Genomic DNA, 18,187 nt, shown 5'->3' with positions numbered 1-18,187 from the left:
TTTCCTTTCTTTTTTCCTCGCACGGCAATTCGTTCGTCTTTCCCCTTCTCTCTTTCTTTTTTCTCTCCGTTTTTTTTTATTTTTATTTATTTTTTTTTTTTACTTCGCTCTTGGTCTCCCACCCTATTATTCCCCGTGCTTCTCTCAGGCTTGCAAGTTAAGAGACCTTGAAAAAACGGAGAAGAACGGCGAAGGAAGATGGAGAACGGTGGGATGGAAGGACCAGGCCACAGAAGGAGAGTAATTAACGCCGTGGTGCGCCCAGGTGCGCGGCCCTAAGAAGTCGTTTATGGATTGCTCGGCAGCCACGCCGTACGCGGCCATCAATTAGATTCTCTAATTAAAACAGTCCCTTCTCGGCTCCGGGGAATTAACTCCCGGCAAACCTCTGTAATATTCTGTCATCGTCGGGGTCTCAGGCATCTTTGATTTCCTATTCTTCTTATTTCGTTCTCCTTTGAACTTTCGGTTTTGCCATTTGTATCGTTTTGGCAGCGATACAATGTGTCTATATAAGAGAATATAAGTATTTTGAAAGTATTTCATCAAGTTTTATTTGATTTTATGATAATTTCACGAATCTCGAAATTTTGTAAAATTTTTAAATTTTTGAATATTCCATCCCTGATTGTATATTTAATTTAACGTTCGATTATTTATTTAATTTTTGTTATAGGAAACGTTAGAAGAGAATAAATTATTTTTTGTTTTGTATGGAATTTTTTCGTATTAAACTCTTAAATTTTTCTCTTCAAAAACAAAATACTAAAAATATGTAATTTTTATTTACTTATTTTTTACCAAAAAAAATTAATTATTAAGATTCATAAGTTAAAATTGAATCTTCTTTTCATTCTTAGAATAGATTATCCATTTTTTTCAGATTAATTTTTAGCTACAATTATTTACTTTCTATATCTAATATTATAAATGTAAAAAATTACATTAATAAAAAAGTTTCAATTAAAATTTAAAACTATTCAAAATTATATTTAAATTTTATATTTTTAATTATTTTATAAAAATATTTCAAATATAACAAACTAAATTATTCCATTTGAATTACTCATCACAAACCAACATCTTAACTAAATTAATCAGGAATACAGAAAAAAAGAAAATATTCAAAAAATATCTCTATACCCGTCGAAGCAATGAATCATGTGACTCGATCATTACTTTGATGAATTTTCGAGAACATTCCCCTGATAATTGAATTGGAATAGTAATAAACACGAAGCGGTGGAAAAAGAATCTGAAAATCAGCAATATACCAACCGAAGGGGGAGAAAAGGAAACGAACCAGGAGCGATATACGTTTTTAATTATAGTATGTAATAATCGCTAATTGCAGGTAGCCAGCCTTCCAATACGCTTTAATTCGACTTTTTCGCGATTTTTTTCTCGACGAATTACAAATGGCTACCGACGTGGTCGCGCACAGCCGGACAGCATTCCTCTTTGTGCCATTAGTGGCGACTTTCAGCAGCGATGGAGGACAGAGATGGGACGAATCGGTCGAAAGAGAAGGAGAAAAAGGGAATCAGATTCGCGCACCTTCCGTGTAGACTAGTGCACGCACCAATCGCCATCCATGACTCGGACAACAAGTAGCCAACTCGGAAATCACGCTCATCTAAATCAACGTCTCGCGTTGCACCGACAAACGATACGACGAATGGAGGCTCGATCTTTCTACAATGATGCACGCATTTGCAAATAGAATGAAATAAAAGTGAATTATAGCAGTAATTAAGTGTCGAGAGTAACACTTTGGAACGATAACGATGATTGAAAAACTATTATATCTGAAAAGTTTTTACATGATCATAATCTTATATTATTTCTTACATGATATTGTCGAGTCAAAATATTCTATTTTTTATTTTAAGGCGAGTAATAATAAAGTTATTGCATATAAAAGAACGAAAATATTTATAATTGCACGTTTATTTTTATGATTGCAAGTTAATATAATTAAAAATTTTAAAAAATCAATGTAAACGATCTATATCAGTTATTTTTTAATTATATTTGTTCTATATATATATATATATATATATATATTCATTAAATTTTCCGATAAAAACAAATTATTTTTATTAAATAGTTTATTTATCTAGTTGTATAATGAAATTATAAAATGAAAAATTCTATATTTTTTTCTATTTTTTTTTAAAATTTATTCATAATTAAATTAAAATTTTAAATTATATGAAGAATCTTAAACGAGTATTTTAATGTAAAATATGTTATCGCAGAAGCAGAAAAATAAACATAAAAAACAATGCGATAAACGTGCTTGATAATCAAAATTTATGTTAAAAAAAAATATAGTTTTATGTCACAATTCGAGTTCATGAAGACTCTCTAGCTCATCGTGCGAGACTTGTGTTCAACACACTTGTCCGAAATGGTTATGTGTCTCTTTATGACAGTATACTATAGCGCATAGGAAAACTTGTGAAACGTAAACTTAGCGCTACTTCTCGTCAATGGGAGTATTTCAAGGTTATGACATTTTTTATTGTCTTGCTTACAGTTGTTGAATATGTAGATACTTGTTTAAATATTTTTTTGATATTAAATATAATTGTTCAATTTTTTATTTGATATTTATAATATATATTTATAATATATATTTAATCTAAGATTATATATATATAATATAGTAATTTTAATGCTAATATATAAAATCTTGGTTTTAAGAATTTTTGAAAATGAGATTTTTCTTAATTGATTTTCTCAATTGAAAAAAAATTAAAAAGAAATAAAAATATACGCTTTTTTGTTTATAAATAATACAATAATACATTTGAATGTTACGAATAATAATATATCATAATTAATAATAAATATATTCTCTTTTAAAATTTAATTCTATTTATTTTCATAATCTTTTATAATTTGTTTGTTATATGCAATTTTGATTATATAATGTGATAAATTTTAGTATTAAACTTTATATTTAATTTAAAAAAATGTAATAGTTTATCATATATATATATATATACCATCTTCAATATCTTTAATTTTGAACTCAAAATAAATACAATAAAAAATATGATATTATAATTAATATTTTTAATAAAAAAATTTTTATTAAAAAAATTTTTAATAATATAAATAAAATATAAATAAAATTTTTAATAATATAATAAAAATTAAATATTTTTAATAAAAAAATTTTATTAAAAAAATTTTTAATAAAATTTTGCAATTTATATAATTATTTATTTAATTTATCTAGATTATAAAATTTAGAATTGTGGAAGAAAATATTAGTAATGAAAATATATTAAATTTTTAGAAATTTTTATTTTTTTTAATATTCATAATGTTAAAAAAATTAAATTTAATTATAGTACTTGCCATATATAGAATATTCTGTTTTTTCTCTTTGTTTCTGTTTTTTTCTCTATAAAATAAATGATTCGTTTAATGATGACTTAAAAGTATTTAATAATTTGAAAGTATATCTATTATTTATCTATCAATTATTTTTCTACGTTCATTATTTCTTTTTGAACAAATTAAAAAACGAATGAAATTAAGTAAGTAAAAAAGAAAATCTTCTTTATATTTATTGAAACTTTTAATAATAAATTATTATTGTATTTATTTTTAATTTTTCATAATACAGAAACTTAATAATTTTCACAATAAAATCTTTATTTCAATAATCTCTGATTAATTAATATTTATTATGTACTTGTTAAAATGGATATGAATGAAATTACACAATTTCGTGAAATATTTTTAACAAATATTTCTCATTTCTTTTTCAATTTCCAATTTTTAAACAATTGACTTACAGAATTGAGCTTATACAATTAATCTTAATCCCATCTCTTTTTTTACACATCTATTCCATAGCTTCTAAAACTATAAAATATAATCAAAATATATCAAATACTATACACTTACACTATCTCTATCAAACTTATATTTCACCATGTCTATATCCACGAAAATCCTATTCCTAGTGCGAACAAGTACGTATACGACATATATTGTCTCCGTATCTACCGATTACATCGGATCATTTCTGCCCTCGGTTATCCGGCATTCGTCCAATAAAACGGAGTTCTGCCAAGCATAGATCGAATCACGAGATCACGAATTTTTGTCTCTCTTTCTCCTCTATCCGTCTCTTCCCATCGCCGGTACGTTTTCTTTCGTCTCTCGTTTCTTTGTTCGAGTTCCTTTTTCTGTAAATTTCTCTAGTATTCAAGGATCGAAGAGAAGGGCCTCCGAAGTACGCGTAAAACTGCGAACGATAAACAACGGCGTGGAACAGTTTATGCTTACCGCGAGGAATACTAGGGATGTTTGCTCGGTCGGTACGAGGGGGCTGTTCGGATTCCACGGCCGTGTTGGATCGCGAGTCAAACGCATTCTCTTCCTGTGCCATTATGTTATTACTGCGGGCGGCGGCTGCGGTGGCGGGCGCGAGCCAACGGGCGTTATATTGGCGCCGTGGGAGAGAATCGACGCCATCTTTACACGTTTCTGAACCTTTACACGTGATTTCACAGGAATCACGATATGTCCCCGAGATTAACCCGATGCAAATGCTACGAATTTTTGTCTTCAATTGTATATACTTAATCTGTAAATCCGACTCGATCGATATTTCAGAGATTTTTTTTTATTTTATCTGAAGTGTCGAACGAATTTTTAAAAATCGCGCGCTTCTTGTTATGATATTTTAAAATAAGAAAGTCATAGGACATTTTTGATGGATCTAAAATTCTAGATCACAGATCAAAACAAATATAAATATTGACATACAGGATATTAATTTATTAAATTATAAGTGAGGTAAGAATGTAAATTCTTCTTGCTATTTTTATTTAGTATATTAAGTTTTATGATATGTATAAACTCTCGAATTACTGATTAAAAAATGAATAGAATTTGGAAAAAGGTAATATCTGTGGAATATTTTTAGAGGATTTTAAAAGTTAAAAATTGATAAAAATGTTAATTAAGACGCTGTAATTATTCTTTATTATATTCAACTATTTTTAATATATTCAACTTTTGTGTCTGTTTTGATCCTTAAAATCGATCCTCCAGAGATATTCCGCAAATATATGAACATCCTGTAAATCAGAAAACTCGTTAAATAAAAAAACTAGGTAAAAATTTATATTCATAGGTAACAATATCCAATCATTCACATTTTCTTTCGAATATCAACCAACTTCTCGCATCAGCTGAGAGAACTTTCGTCAAATTTTCTAAAATTCAACGTGAGAATCTAATTTTCAAAATAACGAAAGATGGAGGCACGAAAATAAGAAAAGTGTGCTTTCTTTTTAGAAGATTCACGCCGTGAGCATTTCGGGTCGGAAAGACTTGTTTGGAAAAGCAGCAATGTGCAGAAAGTGTCGGTGTAACTAACCGTGAGAAGCTTCTCTATCGAGATCGATGATCGGCTAACGAAGCTGGCTGCGCCTAGAATATCAGTTCGTTTGCGCGAAAAGAGAAGCAATTCGAGTTTCCTAAATCCTCGAGGCTGCCGTGACATGATCTATGGTAGCGATGAAGATTTTTGAGATCATACTTTCGTGGAAATAAATGAAGAACTGCTGTGCTTATCACGTTTATAGATTGCATCGTATTAATTATTTAATCCTTAATGATTTTTATAAATTTTCATAAACAATCTCTGTTTATATCTACGGCTATTTTTTTTTTTACTATTATAGATTTTCAAAAATATTAAGTCTTTATTCGTTCAATTAAAATATTTAAAAGATTTACCAATAAAAATAAGAATTTCTTTGAAGGAATTGAAGAATGAAATTTTGCTTGGAACATAAACAATGCAGTAAAAAATTAAATTAAAAAACACAAAAAAAAATAATTTTTATTAATTTTCTGATTTTTATGTTACTTGGTGATTAAAAGCATAAAAAATATGAATTTTTTCGTTAATAATAGACGACAAATATAAAATTTCGTAAAAAAAATTTTAACCACAACGAAAGTGTTCAAGAGAATATATTTAAAATAATAAAAAAACACGTTTCATAATATGAAATTTCTTAAAAAAAAAAAAAATATTGAATTTCAAAATTATTTACGATTATTAAAGAAATAAAAAATATGACTCGTCATATTTTTCCCCAATGGTCTCTGTACAACAACATTACAATTATACGCATACTTCCACACACAACACGTAGTATAAAATAATAAAATATCCGTATAACCAAATAATTGCGTCGAGCAAAAACCAAGATATAAATATTCCTCTCTATTACCGCAATGCATAACAAACCGAAATAATAATACATATTTCCGAACATCTCCTAATCCAACCAAATAAATTCCTAATAAAACCGGGGAGAACGCCCATCTTGCCATAAAATTTTAAAATCAGTACCACGAGCTTAGCTAACCAATGCCTAAACCAATCGCAATCAACTATCTATCCCGACTATATACAGTATAGTCTTTCCTGGGCGGAAAGAGCTATAACTATTTCACGAATGATCATTTCACCAACATCGAAACGATTCGAAATTATTTGCAAGCGCTATCCGCGGATGATGCAAAATGAATCGGATCGTTATCATGGTAAGGGCACGCACGTACGCACACCTATCACACATACACACACACACACACACACACACACACACACACATATATACCAGTGGTGTAACTGTACGACGTGCATTACGTATACACGTTCGATGGAACCGATATAATCATTTCGAGTCCCTTTGGCCGGCGCGAGACGCGATCGATCATGCGTGAAACGGCTCGAAGAGCACTCTCTGGTTACGTATCTACTCTCCGTATGTTCCACGGCTTACCGGTGGTGCCCCAGAGGAATATTTCGAGAACGAGCCGATAACGATCTGTGTCCGTCCCGCGGCTTCGTTATCCGATCCGTATAGCCGCGTAAAATAACTTGCAAATTACGATGTGTGCGGCTCGACCGTCTCATCGTCCCCTTTCTCGGCTTTTTTTCAACAGAATTTCCAACGTTTTCCACGGCTTTTATGACAGGCCTTCTTCTTCCCCTACGCCTCATCGATCGGCTCGCGTATATGTGCACGTATACGAGGATTATCGTATCGTACTATATGATAATATTTTTCCTTTTTCTTCTTCCACGTCCACACGCTGTTGTATAAGTTGTTATAAGAGTATATACTTTTTCTCTTCTTTCTTTTCCTTTTTTTTTTTTTTCTTTTTCTTATTTTCTTCTTTTTCAATGTTAACTGCTAATTTATCTTGTCGAGAAGGATAGTATTTTACGCGCGATAATTTCGTTTTAGCGATAAGAAAATATGGTGTTGGTTTCGTTGGAAATTATAAATAAAATTTTATTGTTTTAATTATATTCGGATCAAGATTTAATCGTGTCTTTAGATAAATTTTTTATATAATATAATTGAAATTATTATTTGTCTTTTTTATTTTTCTCAGACTTTGGATTAATCAACGCCAATATTTAGATATCCAGGTGTTTTTTATTTAAAAGATAAAATTTAAAATTCTTATCTTCTTATCGAAAGATTTTTTTAATAGATTTGATAATGATCGATTCTAATAAATTTTAATTTCACTTATTTTGCTTTTCATTCTATTATTATGTAACTTATCAAAGTTACAAAATTTTAAATTTACTTTATTATTATTATAAGATATAAGATCTTAAGATCCGGTTCCACTTTAATCTGCCCCATATAATGAACGTGTTAAATAATTTTTGGCGAAATATTTTGTACTTTTTTGTACTTGAGTATTATTACTTTGATGTATCGAAGTCACGAAATATTTTTTTTTTATCAACAACTGATTAACAACAACTGATGTCGACAAAATATCCATTTTTTATTTTGTCGTCGTGCATTTGCGATAACTGTTATTTCGTATTATACCAAAAGAGATAAGCGAATAAAAATCAATTAGCAAGAGAAAATTGTGTAAACCGGATTTAATCCTGCGATACGAGATCTATTAAGAGACCACTTATTCCACCTTCATACTGGTGATTTTGGTGAATTCAAGTTTTATTAACACATCGCTAAAGTATATCATTTCGACCACTTATATCTTTGAAATTGTTGAGCAGACACGTTTTATGTTTTATACTCCATAACAACGAATTGCTGTTAACTTGTGAAAGTAGATCAAAATTGAAAAGGCACGTTTTAAAAGTTTAACTTATAAGTGTACAGGATATATATGAATAATCAATGTTTAAATCAGCACATTATTTGATAGCGTAATATCATAGTAGGAGAGATAAATTAAAAAAAATTTTGCTACGTAAAGCTATTTAGTTTTTAAAAGTAAAATTTTGTATTTTTGTTTATTGATTGATTTCAAAGCTTTGAATATCGAAATTAATAATTATTTTTTGGAATCATTTAGACTTCTTATTTTAAATTCGATGAATTTATTTAAATATAATTATATCGTAGTAACTATATAATTATATTTATTATATTATACTTTAAATGCAATTTATTTATTATTTCCAACTTATACGATTTATATTTTATTTTTCACTTTATATAAATTCATCGAAGAATAGTAAATTTTATGCAAGTATAGTATAACATATCTATTTAATTTTTTCATCTATGTTATGATTTTTTTATTCAGTTAATAGAAGTCACATACATTATTAGATTCAAACATTCATAACAATGAAAATGTTACGTTATTGCTGTTTATATCTTAGACCTTCATAGAGTGACGTTTAGATTAGCAATTATTCAGACAATAGGAACTTGTTCAGACTAAGAGCTCAGAATTCAATTAATCAAATACTAGCTACTATTTCATACAAGCAGAATATTATGTAATACATCTAATCAAATATTCAAAAAATACTGAAATTAAAATAAAATTCATTAGATTAGAAAATTCAATTTGTTATTTATTTTATAAAAAAATATTTTAGAATGTTTGCACTTGTGATGTTATTATTCTTAAGGCATATCGAATATATTTTAGTAATTTTTAATACATATAGTTCCAACACATATAACGAATGTTAAAAGAATGAATAAGAATATGAAATATTTTCTTTGTTTTTTTGTTAAGGAATTTTAGAATAGATATAAATAAGAAAATCAAACAAATAACATTAGGAAATTTTATATGAAATATAATACATAAAGATAAATATTATAAATCTTTAATTAAGCAAATTAAGCAAATTTTAAAATTAGATAAGTGAAAATGATAATAGAAGATAATGTAGTTTTTCCGAAAGATAAATTATGAAATTGTATATTCAAATAAATTAATATAATAAAAATACAAATTTTCATAACATATAATGTTATGAAAGTATAACAATCACAATTTATTTTATATAACAATAATGACATATGTAAATTTTGTGACTTTAATAAATTTTTTAAAATCTCAATTTCAGTTTTTTTAAATTTTATTAAAAATATCAAGTATATTATGAATTTGTTACTTATATTTTTTTCTTTTACTTGCAATCAAAAATATTTTAAATCTCCATTAATATATCATAATCTCTATTATAATCACGATTATATATTAAAATTATTGTACAATAATTTTTTCGTTTCTTTAAAAATTACAAAATAAATTTCATAATAAATTTACAGAATAAATTCCATTTAAATATATCAATATAAAAACTTACTCTTGCAATGAAAACAAAAAACAAAAAAAAAAAAAAAAAAAGAAAAAAAACATTAATGAATTGTTATGAAAAATTGTTTAATTTTACTTAAATTTTGATTATAGTTAAGAAATCTAATTATTATAATACAAATCAAAATTTTTCATACATATTTCTACTCTATCAAATATTTTCAATTATATATATAAAATCCTTTCTTAAAAATAATACAAATATCTAATTATATCCTCAAATGTATAGATTATATTCCCTTCACATCTTTTTCTACTCCTAAATAAATTCATCCCCTCTAGAAGTTTAATATCTCTTACGAAAAGCACATCGTTTTTTCATGGTCCATCCGAGACGAAAAGTCCATGGAGTCGGCGTCGAAGAAATCAGCAAAAATGCGAAATACCAAAAGGGCCGGGAAGAATGGCCCTAATGAAATCTTCCGTTTCACCGATTCACCTCTCCACGAACCATAGGGTTTTTTACCCCGCGAATTTCAAATCGAGCCGGTCTTCTCTCGCATCGCTTGGGGACCCGCATGCGCAAGAAATTCGGCGACAAAGCGTATCGTGTATAACCAGAGGAATCCAAACGGATCTGTGTGTTGTCTACCACCGTGGAAACCGGTATTCTGCGTACGAATAAAGACATAAATACAACTTGTTCGGGGATCGAGACCGCGGATCTACGGTCCAGAAATCAGTTTTTCGACTGGCGATCCACTGCGCACGCACGTTCGCGCACACGACGCGCGCGATTATGCCATTTGATAAACGAAAATCCACCGGGCATCGGATACGATTATCTCGGATACAACATCTTTCTCCGTGATTCGAGCCGTGAAAGTGCCGTGAAAGATCCTAGATCTTGTTCCACGGCCATAAACGCGGGCAGTATCATCGTTTACTTTTCTTCTCTCGAAACAATTCCGCGTCGCGTGAACGATAACGGTCACTGGTTTTCGTTCTCATTCGTCTTTTCGTTTGCTCGTCGCAATGTTCTCTGCGCGTGAATAAGCGCGGCTCGATATTATTTACATTGTCATTATTCTGTCTCCATCATACGTGTTATGAATGGAATGTGTACTCGATTTATATATTTATCATACGAGAATTTTAAATTATCTTCAACATTTTCTTGTTGCGTGTATGTAAAATATTATTTATTTATTTTTGTATTTTTTTTAATGTATTAATTATTATTAGTGATGGATTGTTCGGTTTTTCAAATTATCGATCATGGTTTTTTCAGTTTTGATTTAGATGTATCATAAGTATAATATTTAAGTATGTAAAAAAATTTTTATAAATTTTATTATATATATATATATATATATATATAATAGATATAAAGAATGATTCAAAATAATTAATTAAGTTCAATCAATTCGTTATTTTAAAAATGATTTATGAAAAATAATATTATAAGATTGAAAAAATATTAAGATAGAAAAAAATTTTTTATTTTATCTAATGAAATAATAAATAATTTATAGTTTTAAAAAATATTTTGTTTATGTTCAAGTAATAATAAATTTTAATTATTTTGCAATATAATATATATTTGCTGCAATTCTTATTTCAATTACTATTATATATAATAAATATATAAACTTGTAAGCCATTTGTATTTTGGACATTTTTGAACTAGAAAAAATTATTTGAAAAATTATACTTATTTAAATAAAATATTTGATATTCAAGATTTGATATTCAAGTAATTAAAAATTATTTTTGTTCAAAAAAATTAATGCAAATTCATTCCAAAATAAATTTTTGAGCTAAATAAGATTATATTCTATTTAAATTATAATTTTTTAAATATTTTATGTAAATATTTTTTTCTATTTCCCTCATTATTATATTTATTTTTAAAATATTATTATATGCAATTTTATGTCAACTAATTTATTTAGAGCGGATTATTCTTTATGCAAACATATATGTATTATGATCTTTACAGTTTTGAATTAATTATCACAATTGAATATTCTAGACGTAAATCAGTAGGAAAAAATATATTTCAATGTTTCGCAAATATTGCAGTTAGCTTTATCAAAGATCAAATGATACGTAATTGAAAAATATACTATAAATGTACTTTGATTTCTGATGAACTTACATTGTTACATTGGCTTATTTTTTCTAAAAGGACATATTTTACATATTTCGAAGGCATTTTGATAATTGTTATATATTATTGTTTATTGATTTATTTATTTACAGCATTTTATTTTAATTTATTTGGAGTAATTTAAAATTTCACAAATTATTTCATTTAGAAATACAAATATTCAAATAATTAAAAGTTATTTAGATAGTTTTAAATAGACTTTTCAATATTTCAAAATCTATTAAATAAAATCTATATCTAATTTAAATTGAATAAATTCATTCAAAGAATGATGAATAATTATTATTCTATAATGAGAGTTAGAGTTCAATTGATAATTTTTCTTTAAGATTAATTATTTTTTAAAATAGATATTATTATATATTTTTAAATTTATTTATTATTGTAGGATTTAAATTCACATAGAATAAATATAATACAATACTATTACTCATATACTAATTAAAAAATTATCTCCTTTTTTATTACTTTATATTAAAAATGTATCTGTATATAATACTTATACATTTTTGATAAAATTGGTATTTTTTTCTCAGAAATTATTTAGATCAATATAGCTTCTACATTTTATGACACTACAATTAAAATAAGTACAATAATAATTACAATTATTGTAATACAATTATAATATTGTTAGCTATATATTGTAATATAGAAGAAAAATTAAAATTCTAAATAAAACAAAGTCTAATAAAATCTTTAAGTAATATTAAATAGAATATGATTCTATTCTACAAATTTTTCAACATAAGAATTGAATATATGAATCACTGTATGAAGTAAATCTGATTTCATATATAATATATAAATATTTATATATTAGCAAAAATTATAAAAATTAAAAAATTATTTTACTCAAAAGAATTCTTAAAATTATTTTACTCAAAAGAATTCTTAAAGTTCAAGATATTATTTTTTTTATAAATATTTATTAAAAATGTTTTATATTTAATACATAAAATATTATTTTTTTTTACCAAAAATTTTGTTGCAATTAAAATTTGATGTTGTAATTGTTTCTAATTAATATTCATTGATCCATATTTTATTCATAATATAAAGAATATAAATAGTAAGTATTACTCATATCTTTGACCATTTCAATATAGGTCACAATTAAATTTATTGCGCTAATTTTATTTAAATTTGCATGTATCTCAAAACGTATTACTATAACATAAATTTTAACAAAAGAAAAATAATTTTTGAAAAGTATTTTTTATCTATTAAGTTTAAAAATAATTTCTTTTACATTTAATACAATATTTATCAGTCTCATGAGCATATGTATCTTGAATTATAATATATATTTCCTTCGCTCTTGGTTTATAATAATTTCAATCAATATTTATTATATTTCGGATATAAGAAAATCACGAAATATATATTTTGTTAATTCCTTTACATAATTTATCTGTTTTTTGGAATCTGATTTGTTTCTTTTTTTAATACATTTATTTACAAATAAATATAATTTTATGTAAGAAAAAAAAATTGTATTTATAAATTTTAGCAATATAATATAGAGCTTTCTAATTGATATATCATGATATTATATTAACAGTATTATAGTATATTAACAGTATATTATATAATACCATGATATTATATTATAGTATAATATTAAATCTATTATAGTAACAGTAATAATATTTTTTATATCTCAATTTTCTCGAAAATAAATATTTTTTTATTTCATAAAAAATTTATTTATAAAAGAATTATTTCATATATTTTTATATATATATCTTACATTTAAAATTAAAATAATAATTCTTTACCATTTGGAATCAATATTCAATAAGAAAATAATTAAATTCACATATACTTAACAAATTTTTAAATTTATTTACTCAAAATAAGGCTTTGAATAAAAAAATTTTATATCTTTAATTTTATATTTGTATATTCAAGATAATTTAATAACAATCATTAATTAATATCTTGTATCTATCATTCATTTCTATCATTATATCATATTGTGTAAAAAGTCAAAATTTTCAATTTTCATTTTATTTTATGAAATATCTTCACAACTACTGTGACTACTGTGTTAAACATGATCTAAGAATACGTAGTATGTAATAACGATAACGACCAAGAATATCGGCCGCATGTACGCAATGCAAATGGATTGTAATAAAAAGAAAAAAAAAAGAGACAAGGGAGATATCTCGTTCAAGCTTCGAGAGAGAAGATACAAAACTCTCTTCCTTCATTTTCTCTCATCAAGCAAACAGAGAAATTCTATTTAACATGGTCAAAGCGAATCGTCATTAGCCTCGCTCAAGTTGCCCGCAATCAGTATACCTCCTTCCCCTACTCCGCGAAGGTAATAAACATTACTATCACGAGCGTTGCTATTATTATTACGAGGCGGCTCGAGATACGCGTGTTTCGCAAGCTTCTGTAAGCGGGTCGACGACAGCCAGCCCCGCGAAGACGAGTTGAAATTCCTAAGAAATGGGACACGCGGCTAGGGGGCGTAAAAGTACGGAAAGATCTCGGTGGTTGCCTAGACGCAGGGGCTTTCTCTTTCTCCCCCTCAGGAGTCTCATCCATCAGTCACTTAATATTTCAAAGCAGCGCCTTACTTTCCATCCTCCTCTCACCCCGTTTCTTTTTCCCATCCCTTCATCCACGAGGATCCGCGAGAAAACGAATGGTGCCAGCAGTCTTTTAAAAACCTTAAAACACCACCGGAGTCGACGCCACTCGGTCTGAGAGTAAAGTTTTCAGACTGTTCGGGCTGATATTAGGCGATAGAGGCACGAGACTTGGTGGCAAGGAGTGGGGGAAGAGCGACGTCTCGCCTCGATTTCGATGGGCGCGCGGAGAGTGGAGGGAAATCTCGCGGGGGCGTCCCTCCGCACGAATTTCAAATTTCTCGTTTCACGCGACCGAATGGGATTCTTCCCTTTTCCTGCGAGCACCTGCTCAAGCGTGCTGCCCAACGAATCGATTTGCCGCTCTCTGTCGCGCTGCGAAAGGTTCTCGCAAACACCGATAAAAGCTTCTTTCTTCCGCTAGATGAATAAATACGCGTGTGGGGCATGCGACTATATACCTCCGCCCGTGTCGACTTCTTACGAATCTCGAACGTATGTGAGATACGTAATGGAAAACGTAAAGGGGTGTGATATTTTTCTCTTTTCCTTTATCCTATGGTCGAATGTAAAACGACATGGATGTGGCCGTTTGAGATTGCTTTGTTGAGTCAAAATGCTTTCGGCAAGTGAGGGGAACTTGGAAATATGGAACAAAATTTGTAGAGAAGTTTTGTAATAATATATAATATATATGGTTATTTATGGATTAAAAGATGTATGTAAAAATAAAGATTGTATTGGAATTTGTTTAAAAGGGCATGTTTTTTTATGAGAATGAGTTGAAAGTGTAGAATGAAATTTATAAGAAGATTCTGAAAGTTTATTTATATAATGAAGTGAAAAAGGCATTTTTGAAATTATATTTTTGAATCATATTTTTAAGAAGAGCAAATTAAAGATGTGTATAAAATTTGCAGAAAGATTCTTGCATTTCTTACTGATTATTTTTTTAAAAATATATGAAATGTATAATATACGATGAAGCATTTTGCATTACAAATTTTAATGCAAAATGTTTTATGTGAGAATAAAGTTTGTAAACAAATTCTGAATTTTTTATTTTATATATGTATATACTGCACTAATTACTATATCAATATAAGATTACTAGATCGGCACATATATTTTCTTGATATCTATATCTATTTTTAAATGATTTCTATACCTATTTTATTTTTATGTATTATACAAAAAGATTATAATGCTCAATTGAATAATTTAAAATAATGAATAAACTTTTTTTTATAATATAATTTAACAATGTAAATTTTAAATAATAAATAAAAATTCATATATATTATAAATACATTTTAGTTATCATCATTAAAAATTTAAAATATTCATTAAATAAATATATTTTGTAATTTTAAATATTAAAAAATTTTTTTTATTTTTTTATTTAATTTTGCATTAATGTATAAATACTCTTTATAATCTTATTATATGGCACATATATTTAATCGATTTAAAAATTTTTTTTCTCATAAGGACATTGTCATAAAATTAAAATTCCATTTTTTCCTAACTATATCATTTTTAACGCTCTTTATAATCACATACAATCACGGATAACGACGAGTTGAAACGCGAACCATGACACACTGTTGTCGGTATTAATAGAATGTATGTTGAAAGTTGTGTAACTAGCGCCGCGCGCAACGTCCAAGTTCGCAGACTTTTCCTCCCAACAGTTTTTGTTGTAATCCGTAAATCCCAACACGATCACAGATCTAGCGTGATCGTTTGTGACTTTCAGAAAAGTTAAATTAAAGGCAACTGTAGGGTATTATTATAAATAGGATGAACCAAGACGCGAACAATGGTCAGAATCGGTGTTTAAGGATATTTCAAGAATATCGAGAACATAATTATATCCCGAGTAATTACCGAGTATACTCTTAACTCTTGAGTAGTGCCGTTCGAGGAAGGAGAAGGTAATCGGTGGTTGGCCTTGTCCGGTAATTGTACTAATTATTACCGCTCTCTTCACTCCCGCTCCCTTGTATTCGCCTAAGGGGCTGCTTCCTCCCCCGGCAACTCAATTATCTTGCTGTCCTGTGCGCCATTCTGAATTTACCAGAGATCAGATTCGAGAGGTTCTTAATTCTTGGAAAAAGAAATTTCTGCTCAATGTTACTTTAATTAAACGCGATTAAGATCAACAACTAATGGACCATAGTAGGTATCGAATAATACGAAAAAACATATGAATCAGCTGCATTCAAAATTTTGCTATCTTATCTGATTCACTAAACAAATCCCAGCTTTCAATACATAATCTACGTTTAAGTTTATATCGTACTTGAGAGGTCAAATTCATAACGTGAAGCGATAACGAGGATTTAACCTATGATATTGATAAATATCCACAATATATATACTTATGTATATCGAAAATATGTTTGATATACGTTCAAAAAAAATAATTTTATAATTATCAATGTAATGTTTATAAGTTTTTTTAAAATTAATAAAAAAAAAAATATAATTTTAAAGTTGAATGTAAAAGTACCATATATATCTACGGTCCTGAAACAACTGACGTGACCTCAGGCGGCGATGGTAAGAAGGGAATACGCGCGGTTTAGATACCTAATGTATGTGATTGAATGAGAAATGTAACCTAGTTAAGATAATATTTACCTGAGTCTTGTCGTATGCCTCAAGCTGTTCGTCTGCCTTTTGTTTGTCGTAAAGTAGTCTGGCAAGGCTTCCATGTGGTCTGTAACTTCTTACGACTCTACTCGTGGTATCCTGATTGACAGTAGAACAGGTAGCCAAATTCCTGACGTCGCAGGTGCACCTTGGTACAGGCGCATCCGCACTCGCCATGCCCACGAGGAGCACGTTAATGACTATCAGTCACCACACACACATGACATGACGATACTCGGCACCGTAATCTTGTGGCTAACACTTTGGTATATGAGCAAGAAAAATACGAAAGATGACGCAGTTCGCGTAAACACGTCTAGCACGTGGCCATGTTGGCGACGATAGCGCCGTCTGCAGTTCTATTAATGAGTTACGTTTCCCGTAAGCAGCTACAGTCGACGATGTAGGAACAGACAATAATGTTTCAATAAAATTTTTCAAAAAAATATAGTATTTAAAGTCATGGTATATATCTTTTATTCGTATACAAAGTTATAGATTTTGTTAATTTGTATTCATATAAAAAAAGAGAACAGTTTTTGAATGACATACATATTTAAAAAGGATTTGAATTTAATGCTTGATAATATGTCGATAAAATTGCGGAAATAACTCATTGTGAAAATTATATGATTCTTAAGTGATTATTTTTTGATCTTCATTTTAAAAATCAGGAAAATTAATACTTTAATATTGCTTTAATTATTTTATTAATAATCTCATAATATTATTATAATTTTTAATATAGAAATATTTTTGTTAAAATTATATTATATTATATTATATATTATGTTATTTTATAATATGTTCTATATATATTCCATAATCATCATTTGAACATATATATGGAATATATTATAGAACATAATTTTATTTATATAGTATAACATAATTATGTTTTTATATGTTATAACATTTTGTTTTTTATAGTATAACATAAAAAATTATGTTTATTATTATTTAATTTTTTAATTTTTTACAAAATTTTAATTTATTAAATATTATGACAAAAATTATAATTCATTAATTAAATTATAATTCATTAATCTAGATATTTGTTCTTTTTAATTTTAATTTTAAATAATTATTTCATTTATCTACTTATTATAAACTTCATATAATATATAATGTACATATA

At 27.5% G+C, this 18,187-nt stretch overlaps 1 protein-coding gene across 2 annotated transcripts in view; it reads right to left on the bottom strand.

The window, feature by feature from the left end:
* Window positions 1-17,355, bottom strand: part of LOC122713634 (protein-L-histidine N-pros-methyltransferase) — a 50,669-nt gene extending 33,314 nt beyond the window's left edge. For both annotated transcript variants that reach the window (XR_006346516.1, XM_043934268.1), the window contains exon 1: window positions 17,038-17,355. Coding sequence is in view for 1 of the 2 variants with exons in the window: in XM_043934268.1 (XP_043790203.1) it covers window positions 17,038-17,226 (189 nt within the window). In the remaining variant the exon portion in view is untranslated. The remainder of the gene's footprint in view (window positions 1-17,037) is intronic.
* Window positions 17,356-18,187: the final 832 nt, after the last annotated feature.

This window comes from Apis laboriosa, unplaced genomic scaffold (assembly GCF_014066325.1).
Source record: "Apis laboriosa isolate Shangri-la unplaced genomic scaffold, ASM1406632v1 scaffold25_cov139, whole genome shotgun sequence".
NCBI lineage: Eukaryota > Metazoa > Arthropoda > Insecta > Hymenoptera > Apidae > Apis > Apis laboriosa.
The sequence above is the reverse complement of the archived record's forward strand: the minus strand, read 5'-3'. Positions and strand labels throughout refer to the sequence as shown.